At 36.8% G+C, this 12,849-nt stretch overlaps 1 protein-coding gene across 2 annotated transcripts in view; it reads right to left on the bottom strand.

The window, feature by feature from the left end:
• Positions 1 to 12,849, bottom strand: part of gfra2a (GDNF family receptor alpha 2a) — a 94,959-nt gene that overhangs the window by 47,331 nt on the left and 34,779 nt on the right. For both annotated transcript variants that reach the window (XM_079897041.1, XM_079897042.1), the window contains exon 3: positions 9,446 to 9,532. In XM_079897041.1, the coding sequence (XP_079753167.1) occupies positions 9,446 to 9,532 (87 nt within the window). The remainder of the gene's footprint in view (positions 1 to 9,445; positions 9,533 to 12,849) is intronic.

Raw genomic sequence — 12,849 nt, 5'->3', positions numbered from 1 at the left:
TCAGGCCCTAACTATATATTAACAATAATATCAATATTGTTTTAAATGTATTTTGTTTAGATGGTTTTTATTTATACTTTAGATTATTTATCCTGGAAAACCAACGCATTCTCATCCTAGGGCGTCATATACTGACGCTTTTGACATTTCGTCTACATCGAACGCACATGGCACCCTTTAGCGTCAATATGACACGCACAGAGCTTTGTTCGGTTATGGGTAGGTTTAGGTCTGGGTTAGGGTTAGACCGCTAGTAGGCGCCTTCTGGCCCATCTCTATCTGCGTCTCATATTGACGCTAAAGGGTGCCATGTGCGTTTGATGTAGACGAAATGTCAAAAGTGTCAGTATATGACGCCTTGGGATGAGAACGGGCTGTGGAAAACATGACAAAAACACTGAATAAGAACATTATTTTTGCAGTGCAATCTACAGCTATTTAGACTGAGGTCAAAAAAGTATCCTGTAATTCATTGTATCCTGTAACATTACGAGGTTGAGAAAGTCTCCTGCAATTGGTGCAATCTTGTGTTCCCATAATAATAATAACCCTTTAAAAGTTCTTACTCTCAATTGCCGAAAGCCATTTGCAATGTTCTGAATGTGCGGCAAGCAAAGGTTACCCAAATCTAAAAATACTGTGTGGTTTTAGAGTGTTTCTAAATTTGATTCAATAGTCCTCGATCTCTTGTTGTGTGTGTGTGTGTGTGTGTGTGTGTGTGTGTGTGTGTGTTTGTGAGAGAGCAATTTTAGGTGTGTCTCACAGTGGAGGAAGAAGCCGTAAATGAGGTATGAAATTGGTTGTCGAGAATGTACATAAAAAAAGCGTCCAGCGTCTGGAGGTCAGAGGATGCTGCAGCACAGACTGCGCTCAGCATGCACAAACATTTGCCTGGTTAAAGAAGGGATAGGAACCGAACAGAAGGAAATGGGACAAAAAATTGGGAGATGTTCAGATATCCCGCAAATATCAAATACAGGGATCCGCAGTAGCCCAAAGTCCGTGACAAAAGTGGTGCAACTGTTTTAGTGAATTCAACCAATACGTTCCTTACATTCAAGTCATGACATCAAATGACACTTGGAATTTTATTTGGCATCAGAGAGAAATAGAAAACCATAAACCTCCTCCAGAGAGAACCATTTGGGCCACAAAAACTCCATACTGAGATAAAAAAAAAGTGAAAATGACAAAGGAATAAAAAAGATTTACAGCTTTTTTCTTTCTTTCTTCCTCTCAAGCAAGAATGCTGGAGGGAGCCCAGTAATTCTGTAACCTGTAAAACAAATTGTGACCAATAATGACCTGCCGGTAGACCAAAGGTCACAAATACTGTATTATAACCAGTATAATTGAATGAATTAGTTTGAGTTTATAAGGCATGTGGGTTTTTTAATGTGCAAATACTCACTACGCATAGGCTACCTACTACAGATCACTCACAGGCATATAATGTGTGAATAATGCACAATTTGTGTAATGGACTGCTAAAGGGACAGCAGGTTCAGTCTGGGTTATTCACAGCTCTTGGCACTGACTATGCTGATTGCAATTAGGAGAAGTGCCACAGTTTAGATGTAATCTCCTCTGAGGTGCGTGAGCTCGTTAGAAAGTCTTTAGCTTCTACTGTTGCTGCGAGGAGAATGGGAAGCCTTTCTTTACTTCTCATTACTCATTATCTCCTTCTATTATAATACTTATTTGGGAGAGAGAGGAAGAGAGAGAGAAAAGCAGCGATGGAAAGAGAGATCCAAACTTTTTCAGTCTGCTGTAAAATGGGTCCCTGAGGTTCACTTATAATATTAATAAAAACAATTCTGCAACAAAATCCTTATAATATGCTTTTTATTACAATGTTCAATCCTCTTACTGACCTCAGGAATTAAATTGCTTCTATAATTTTTTTTTATAAATTATAAAAATACATAACACTTTACAATAATGTCCCATTAATTAATGTTAGTCTACTAGAAATAAGCAATACATTTGTTACAGTGGTAACAATAAGGTTCACTTTTAGTACATTAGTTAGCATGAACTAATAATGAACTGCACTTATACAGCATTTATTAATCTTTGTTGATGTTATCAACATTTACTACATTATTAAAATCTTGTTAACATTAGTTAATGCATTGGGAACAAACATGAACAAACAATGAATGACTCTTTTTTATTAACTAACGTTAAAAACGATTAATAAATACAGTAATAAATGTATTGCTCATGGTTAGTTTGTGTTAGTTAATACATTAACTAATGTTAACTAATGAACCTTGTTGTAAAGTGTTACCGTTACAGTATTTATGTAGGAGGTTGTGCATTCAAATGTATTCATCTATTGCAGAAGTATGAAACAAGTTTTTGCTGTGAATTTCTGTAAACTGTCTTTTTTTACTGAGAGGAGGCTTTGAAAACTGTTGAAAGTTACAGTGATGATCTCTTTTATCTCAAAACATCCAGGAAAATGTGTCTCCTCATTATATGAATCGTTTGATTTGTGTGGACATTTCTGAAGTCTAAAACCGGTTTACTTTCAAACTTATTGCATCAGCAGGGACCACAAAGCAACAGTCTTGTTGTTGGTTTAATAATCAGTGGCTATGACCCAGGCTTGTTTGTATAACACAGACCATATCTCATTCCCTGCTGACAGGGATGCCACATGGTAAACAGTCTCATTACATTTCTCCATTGAAGGGGCACAAAGGCAACAGTGAAGTATGAATTTCAAATGTGCTTTTACAGTTAATATAGCCAGCAGTAAAGGGGAAAGAAACAATATATGTGCAAGGTAATAGGAAGAAGAGAGAAGATAACAATGTCTTGAACTGAGGTTGTGTTGGGTGTTTAACAGTGTTTTCCCTTTGAAGGGAATGAAGGGGGTCGAGAAAGAAGGAATTGGTCTCAGTGGCTGAAGGTTACGTTTTACACTGTAACTTGTAAGTTTGTCAAAATGTTTGTGTTCTCACAATGTAATGTTCTGAATCAAAATATGCATGGTTCAAGATTGAAAATTAGAAGTGTGATACATATATCTTCAGTTTAATTTATTTTTTTTTTTTTTTTTTTTTTTTTTTTGAGGGGGTATGGCATTATCAAAATTGTGTGTCAAACTTGACTTTTAGTCCAGAAACTCCTGTTTGATTTAAATTGTTGCACGTATCCATTTTATACTACAGGGCTGTTGAATGCTTGAATCTGATTGGTTGACGAACATTCTAACGTGTAAATGCACGGCTAAAGTAGTTCCAGGCAGGTGTTGACCGCATTACAGTTCCATATCATCTCACCAAATGATTTCAGTTATTTCAAAGGACCTTACAGTCTACAACAGCAAAATAACCAAAACCCACAATGAAACTGACCAAGCAAATAAATATGTAAAACAATAGGATAAAAACGACAAATTATTTCCATGTTTTTTGTCACAAAATTACGTTTTATTATATATGGAAAGCAGATGCTCTCACGCTCTTCACCCGCTCTTTCCTACTTAAACGCAGTAATGCACACACATATAGTATGGACACACACTCGCACAGAAACGTGTTGCTAGCGCTGCTCTGACGATTTTATCAGTAAAATAGTTTAACAACTTAAAAGCTACTTGACATTTCTCACTAGCGAGGTAATAACGGCGCTGTTCTTGGAGCAGATCAACTTACAGTGCATTTCCACCTCGGGTGTGCATTATTTTTCTAATAATTCAACGGCTGCAAATTTTATTAATTTGCATATTTTTCATATGATATATTTAAACGTATCATTAGTATTACATTGTTTAGTATTTGTATGATATATTTCTATTGAATTATTATTATTTATTTATTTTCCGATGTTTTAATTAATTGATTATGGGGTTATTTATTGATTATTTATTTGATCAGGGGTAGATATTTTGATATTGACACTAACTATGAGAATGCCACTGTGATATTGTCACCGGTGTTACAACTCTTTCTCAATTTGTTCAATAAAATAAAAAGAACAATAATAATCTAAAGTCAAGTTGCCCTTTATAACTGATAATAATTACAAGAAACTGCTTTCAAAAATTTACTAAATTCAAACTCAACATTTTGTAAGTTGGAAACTCAACATGAGCTACAAGAACTGAACATATTCAGTAAACTCTGAAAAAATGCTGGGTTGTTTCAACCCTTGTTTGGGTCAAATATGGACAAACCCAACCGTTGGTTTAAATTAACCTATATGTTTTACCTTTTTAATTTAAACCAATGCTTGGATTATTTATAGGGGTGTAACGAATCGTTTTAACAACGATTCGATTCGTATCGCGATTCGTGGTTGTCGATATGATTCAAGGACGATATTGGTTCATTTAGAACGATACGATCCGAAACGATTCAGTGACTTGAAATCGATTCAGTGACTTTTTAGCCAAAAATTATTATAAGGGAATCAGGTATCAATTAATTATGGATATAAACAAACAAGTAAACAACAATTAATGTCAAATGCATTCACATTTTATTTGAATAAAGTAGGACTGCACGATTATGACAAAATTTATAATTGTCGATTATTCCCTCGAAATTATAATTGTGATTATTAATTACGATTATCACAACATTGAATGATGTTTTGAATAGTTTGGCCATGGGACCCACATTTCCCTATGGTCATCAAGCCACGACCCACCTTTTTAGGAATTGTATAGGCCTATTATAATACATTGTTTACACAAAAATTGTTGACACACAAGTCTTGCCCCCCTTTACTTAACATACAAAAAATTTTTTACGAATATGACAAATACTGATAAACAGTAGGCACTGCGAGGTTAAGCTATTAAATAGCAGTCCCAAACTAGTTTTTGTTAATACAATCGTGGTTTGAGCCACCACAGTCATATAAAAATATACAAAATAACCAGTAAGTGGCATTTTGTTATGGAAACAAACAACAATTAGGCTACCATGGTGATACACAATACTTAGAAGAACTGGTAAAGAAACATGGAAACTGCTCCTGATAAATAGCAACACACATGACGTACCAATAACGTAATTTATTGGTATTTTACTTTTATTTCTTAACTTACTAATTTACGAGATTGCATGCTCTATTTCTTTTGCGCTTTAGTGAAGTGATACAGCGCGCGCCAATTGAAGAGTGTGCGCTACTGCAGTATAGCGGCTGAGAGGACAGGAAAGTCAATTTTTCTGAGGAGAGAGATTTGAATCGAGTAACGTTTAACGCCTTTATCATTAAAAGTGCTAAGAAAAAACATCCATATAAAGTCTGACGTGCTTAAATCCAATGCGTTATTTCCTAGTATCGATACAATCGATTCATTACCTTTTAAAACGATGTTAGATCGATATATGTCGTCCGGAAGGCCAACTTGCCGAGCACAGATCGATGTAGTTGGATCATAGGAATATAAATCGACACATCGATGTAGTTGATGAATCGTTACACCCCTAATTATTTACTTTGCTAATTTCAGCCAGAAATCTCTAAGTTTTCAATGCCAGGTGTGAGGAACTCAGTGCTATCATTGGCTCTGCATGCTGTCAGATCATCGCAACATGTAGCTATCGCTTCATCTCCCCAAAGGACTTAACCTGTCAAATATACCCAATCATTTCCAATGCTGAACTCAGAATAGAAAAATGCTTGAGGCAATAAAGACTAAGTGAATCACAAAGATTAAGGTGTTTTTAACAGGTGGATCGCGCAACTCATCTTAAATCGACTTTAATGATAAACAGCAATATTTAAATTTCTTATTTACATTATGCATGAAGTAAGGTGTATTATCATAAAATCGTCAATCTCACTCATGTATTGTCCCAGTTCCCTTTGCACACATATGTTTTCATGCATTTCATGTGCACTTCAGATTCTAAATATAAGCAGAAAGCTCATAAAGTCTTGCTTTTATTACTCACACTATTATTACCTTCTTCGTCTGCCTGTTGTGACAGTAATGCTGGCCATGACTGTAAGAGTGGACCTCCATTACAGCAAAGAGCAGCAAATAAACACTACATGAAGATACTAAACGCAAGAAAATGATTATGAAAGAGGCCGCCATCATTCAAACTGTCCGTCTGAATGCTGTTTTATTGGTCCAAAAGATTTGATCAGAAGCTAGTGTAAATCTGGAAGCCACTATGAGTATAATAAAACTGCACGATCATATTATTCTGAACCTGCAGAGATTATGGTCTCATGCCACCATAATCTCTTTTCAAACCGTTTTAGACACAGTCACTGAATTTCTTTCAAACAGGATTTTGCAGGCATTTCTGAGGTGGTTTCTCACTAAAAGATCTTAGTAAAAAGCACTTCATTGAACTGAGTGTATATTTATTTTGTGCACTGACTGACATTTATTTTTTAAAGTTTTCAGTCAAAATGGCTTGACCATATTATAAAGATCTCCCATTTTGATCAAACACAGAATGCTTACCACCATTTTGTCATATGATTTGGTATTTCCTGTATATCCACAGTGTTTGCTATGCAAAACCACCAAATCTCCTATAAAAATGTGTAGCATGATTTTTTATCAATTCTACGCAACATAACACTTAATAGGAATAGTTGAAAAAAAAAAAACTAAGCAGTTTAGCTTTGATTTTTCAGAAGCTCAAAGAAACTGCACACCCAACTTTGGTGAGACACAAAATGTCACACAACGGAAAGATTCCTTCTTTAATGCAAATTGAAAGGCGAGAAAATAATAGATGATTTCTCACAGACCACTGTGCCTGAAAGGGTTCATCTAATTTATATTCTACTTTTTCTATTCTTCTGTTTGTCTGCATTTCTTTTTCTAGTGGCTTATTCTGTTAGAAAGTATTTCTGCTCGCCAGGCTTGAGGGATTTGTCAAAAGAAATGAAAAAGAAAGTGAACAAGCAGGAGAGAAGATTCTCCTGTTAATAGACTCTTCATCGTCACCTGAAATGACCCATGAAGAGAGTCTTATGTCATGTCATAAAATGGTCTGTCATATTTCAGGCAGACAAATATTTTTTGTCCTGGCCTGATATCTATCAAATTGAACACAGAGTGTAAACCACAACATGAAGTGGTATGTTGAAATGCAGTATGCAATTTTTTTTACAGTGCAATATGACTGTATATCTCACAATTGTGAATTTACTTCTCGTAATTGTGACTTTATAAACCATAATGCAACTTCTTGCAATTATGACAGTTTCTTGTAATTTGATGCATACATCAGAATGGGACTTAACAAATGTACAAAATCTCATTGTAACTTTACATCTCACAATTGTGAATTCGTTTCTTGTAATTGTGACTAATGACTATAAATCACAATGTAACTTTATATCTTACAATTGAGACTTAATTTCAAGTAAGATAAAGTCATATTGAGATTCTGTGCATTAGTTTGTTAAAAGTCATTCTGAGACATGAAGTCAAATTACTTCAAATTAATTTAACAAAGTCTCAATTGTAAGATATACATTTACACTGTGATTTATAAAGTCACAACTACAAGAAATACATTTAAAATAGTGAGATATAAAGTCATATTGAGATTTTGCGCATTAGTTTGTTAAAAGTCATTCTTATATGCAGTCAAATCTCACAATTTTAAATGTATTTTTTATTGTTATTCTTTATTAATCACAGTGTAAATTTAAAAATTGCAACTGTGACTTTTTTTCTTGTAATTTGAATTCATATCTCAGAATGTGACGAACTAATGCGCCAAATCTCAAGGTGGCATTATATCTCACAATTGTCAAATTGTTTCTCATAGTTTTGACTTTATAAATAACAGAGTAACTTAACATGTTGCAATTGCGACTTTGTTTCTCGTAATTTGACTTCATATCTCAGAATGTGACAAACCAATGCGCCAAATCTCAATGTGGCTTTCTATCTCACAATTGTGATTTTTTTTCTTGTAATTGTGACTTTATAAATCACATAAATGTAACTTCATATGTCGCAATGTGGCTTTTAACAAATTAATACGCAATTCACTCTTATTGATTTCCCTTGTGTGTGTTTTAGGATTTTACTTCATACTATCCACTAACTGCATGTATAGAAACATCAGCAACACAATAGTGCTTCCAGTGATATATGAATCCAGGGTTGTGCATCGCAGCAGTCGGAGCACTAAGGGATCACAATTAATGTTGCCTGATCCTAAATATGGCACACAGGGCTGTTCCACTTCCAGATTGGGAGAGATCCCCGCCAGGGAGTGGATACGGGCTGAGCGCGGGTCCGCCAGCTTTACCCTCAATATGTCAGTGTTAGTGCTGCGGTCCACTTGTTCCTCTCACCCTCTGTAGTAAATGAACAGACACAGCCAGTCTAGAATAACGACTCGGGCTGTCACATCAAATCAAAAGATGCCATCTCAATCTGCGAGGGTTGTGAGTGAGACGCAATGAGACGTATCTCAGGCCTCCTTTTTATCAGCAAGGATTTTAAAGGTTTCTTTAGAGAGAAACTATAGCCTTTGGTTCGCTGTCGGAATGACTCTTGCTTTGATAGAAAAAATGGTTTGGAAAAACATGATGGTGAGTAAATGATGATAGAATGTGAACTTGTGGGTGAACTATCCCTTTAAATCAGTCTCCAAACTCATTTTCCCCATTTACGTTGTCATACAATCAACTGAAGATGTGATAACCATAACAGTACATACAATTATACAACAAAGACATTCAATCATACTTAACTCACCTCTCTGTGAAATTACATGATCAGCTAATGTTTACACAATCAGCTAACGGAGGCTGTGTCCACATTTCCCATCAACAATGTTTATTTATTTTGTATAAAGAAAGAAAGAAAGGAAAAATGCAAAAATCCAAAACTCAGTTGCTACTCACAGCAGGCCTTTCAAGACACAAAAAATGGTATTATGGCAAGAAGATGGATCTGACAACCCTGTTGAATTCAATATTTCTATAGTGCACATGAGATTTGTCATTCAATGGCTACTTTTTTTTCTTTTCATATCAGAGTAAAACAAAAAGAGTTATTCTGGTTGTTCCAGGCTCTGTGAGGCTGTGATAATGGATTGGATACAATATGTCTGTCCTCTACTGTCTGTAATGACTGCTGTCAGTGAATTAAACATTACACTTAACTCATGCCAAGGTGACAAATGCCTAGAAAGGTTTCTATTTCACTGGAAAAAGCGCATACTCCTGTTTCTTTTTTTCCTAGAAAGGAAAATGACTAATTTATCTTCACTTCGCCCTTTATTATGTTTGGAATGTCCTAAAAGGAACATTTAGAAAGAAGAAACTTTTTAAACTTTAACTGTTCTGTATTGGAACATAATAATAATTCACTTAGTGCTGGATTTTCTGAGTTTCATATAAGAGATGGCAATAAAAAGAAATCAATATCAACAGCGAACAGTACAGCACATTGCCAGAATGTATTCGTAATGGAAATATTGATAATTACCTGAGATGATTGACGCCAGGCGAAATGCATCTGAATGTCGATGAGGCGTCATGGGTTCATAAGGAGATGGCTCATAAAAATCCTCACCTAAAAAAAAGACATAATTATAGACCATTAAAATAATGTATAGCACTGTACATACCCACACACTACAATGCTACACTGCATTTGTACATTGTGCTACATTGTTGTCACATGTCCTTATTATGTTGTATGTTTATTTCAATGTGTGGCATCCAGTTATCATCTGAGAATCCAACTTTGTGTTAAAAAATGCTGTCTGATAAAATATTAAGCCAAAACATCTTGGATACAATCTCAGCTTATATTACTTACAGTTCATCACACTGGAAATGGAAGGTCAAGTAGAGCCTTAAGTAGAGTAAATATTCTCTGTTGTATACTGCATATTTTTGGTTCATGGTATCAGGTCATTTTCAGTGGTAGTACACACTATGCACGTACACTATACTCTATAGACAAAAATTGAGCTTTTCCAAGTGGATCAATGCTAATGTATTTGGTCTCGGTGGAATAGATCTGCTACGCTTCTGCCGCTGCAAAACAAGTATACCGTGACTTGCTACTGCCATTACATTCACAGACATTGCTGTGAACATGTAAGACATGCTGCTACTGCTGCACATATAACATACATGAATAACCCCCCGTAGCAGATCTATACAGGTGGAGCTGGGGAAGGGGGAGGGAAGTGCGCTGCAGACTGTTAACAGCAAACACTGCCAGTATTTAAAGGGTAACTAAACCCCTGGTCAGAGCCTGACTCCACCCACTGGCAATATTTGAAAAATGCTGGAAAAGTGGGCAGACCCCAGCGGAGATAGACGGGACGCACCGAGGTGGGGCTGAGTGGTGGGGCGTGCACCTGAGACCCGCAGTGACGGATTAATTGACAGCTGCTGTCAGACTCTAAAATGGAGAGTGACTCACAGCAGGGTCGCAAGACGACGTAAATTACATGCATCTGATGAGTTTTATCGAGTTGATGTCAATAGCGCGCGCTCTCTGTAGGCATTCATATTTTGCCGCAATGTGAAAAAATCCAGCAAAATGCACCGACGCGTTTGTCGACCCCAGAGGATTAACTTTAGCCTAACCATAAAAAATTGTGATTATATATATGATCACTCACATCAAGACGCCGCTGCGGTGGTGGAGTCCATGCAGGAGGAGCAGCGTTTGACACTGCGCCGCTTTTCAGCACGAGCTGTGTGGAGAAGCCCATTTCCACCTCTATTGCGTTACAGACAATATTGGTTGCACACTTGAGCTCCACTGGCGCCTAATTTCCAAGTTTGCTGGAAAGCTATGCAGTCCAGCAGTGCTGTTACAACCAGCAAACCTACACCTACGTACCCTCCTGACCACTGTACTAAATACAGATAAATCTGCGCTAACTTGAAGCTATCCTAACTGCTATCCTGATGCAATACTATGCGTGGTAGCTCTAGCTCGTACCAAGGGAGGGCGTGGTGAGCTCGTACCAAGGGAGGGCGTGGTGAACTGGAACCTGCTTATGTAGCGGTGTACCGCTTACGTCACGCTGTACCGCAAACATCCAATAGGAAAATTCAACTGCAGTAGCCACCGTTCAACCTGAAGAGGGAAGCACTCAGACGTTTTTACACCATATATTGTAGAATTAAAACACTTTATACCCAAATGTCAAAAAAGTTACTCGAATCAATGAACTGCACTAATAAAGACCCAATCTCACGGATCATTAACTAAAAAAAGTTGGTTTAGGGTTTAGTTACCCTTTAAAGGGACACCAGGCAAGTCTGAGTGTTTTTTCTCTACGAAGCCCCCCCTAGTGTCTGGTAGTAAATGCTTTCAAACACACTGTCGTAAAAACGAAACTGTTGTCCCTCCCCCCTCGCCACGAGCAACCCAGCTGAGCAGAGGAACCGGCTATTTCAAAACCAGTTATGTCTACCGAGGCAAGTAAAGGATTATTTTCTTTCCAACTGATGGCGATTTTTTTTTTTATTATTGTGTTGTCATGCATACTAGTATTTTTACCGGGAACGAACGATATGAACGAGGCGAACTACTGCTTTCGTGTTTGTTTGTTTTTGGGAGAGTGGGCATGAGCATAAAATATATATATATATATATATATATATATATATATATATATATATCGGAGGCTAATATTTGTCTAAAGTTATATTAGCAAGGTCTATAAGTTCATCTGGTAGAATGACGGTTTACCTTTGCTTGTCTAAGAAAACATCAGAACGTTTTTTCTAGCTCGATCATGATATGTGCAACATGTTTATTGCCTATTATCAGACGCATTGACTTAGTGACATAAAATAAAAGTGCAAGTTACACAAATAAAACCGACAGAGGAACGGCCAAACAACTACAGAAATCAAACGTGTTTGCTAATGACAATGCTAACATCAAAGTTATAGTATCTAGCGTACTAGTAAGCCCCTAACAGACAGCGATCATAATAAAAACCTTTACAGACAATAGCAAACATCCTGAGGTCACAATTACGTGAAATTTAAATATTAAACACAGTTTATTCCAAAGATACTTGCAACAGCAGCCAGGTCAGCATCCATTTTGCAGGCTTCTGTTTCTCTCAGTTCTCGCCATTCTGAAAAAGCCGGTCCGATATTTACTCGAGTCTGACTTCTTGCTCGGTCAGTCTCCCGTTTCCTCTTTCGTTGGTCCTCCGACAAAGATTTCCTAGCTTTCTGCTTCTTTTTTACAGGCTCAGCCATAACTAAATCTATCGTTGCCCTTTGCTTATAGCTAGCCGGTGCTTGAATGGGGGCGTGTACGTGTGCAGTGCCGTCGAGCAATTTGTTACATCGTGAGACCTGATATCACGCGATACTTCCTGACGGCGAGGCCGCCGACCCGCCGGCCCAAAGTTGCAAGTGAGTTTTTTCCGCTCTCGGGCACCAGGGGGGTGTGCGAAACCACCACCATTCAACCCGAAATAAGTAATATAACCATTCCACTGACTCCGAAGCTGTTCAGTTAAGGTTAAAAAGTTACCTAGAGCACCTTTAAATGTTGAGCCGCAGCTCATTTGCCTCTGATGCAACAGCAACCAATCAGCTGAGCTATGTAGATAACGATGTGATCGCTACCAAATTGAGTAAAACCTATAACGTCAAAGACAATTAAGTAATTATGAAATTACATATAAATATGTACTACTATTTAAATACATACTGTAATGTAAGTACACTTCATTACAATTATATTATCTGCAAGTACAGCTTTTATATAAAATATATACTTTTAAAATTTGAAGTACACTAGAAGTGCACATTCAATACAAATAAGCACACTTCTTTTTCCACAAGGGTTGAAAGGCCCCTGTGCCATGAAAACCCATTGGGAATTATGTCATATCA

The sequence above is a fragment of the Squalius cephalus genome, assembly GCF_949319135.1.
Source record: "Squalius cephalus genome assembly, chromosome: 16".
Classification (NCBI taxonomy): domain Eukaryota; kingdom Metazoa; phylum Chordata; class Actinopteri; order Cypriniformes; family Leuciscidae; genus Squalius; species Squalius cephalus.
The sequence above is the reverse complement of the archived record's forward strand: the minus strand, read 5'-3'. Positions and strand labels throughout refer to the sequence as shown.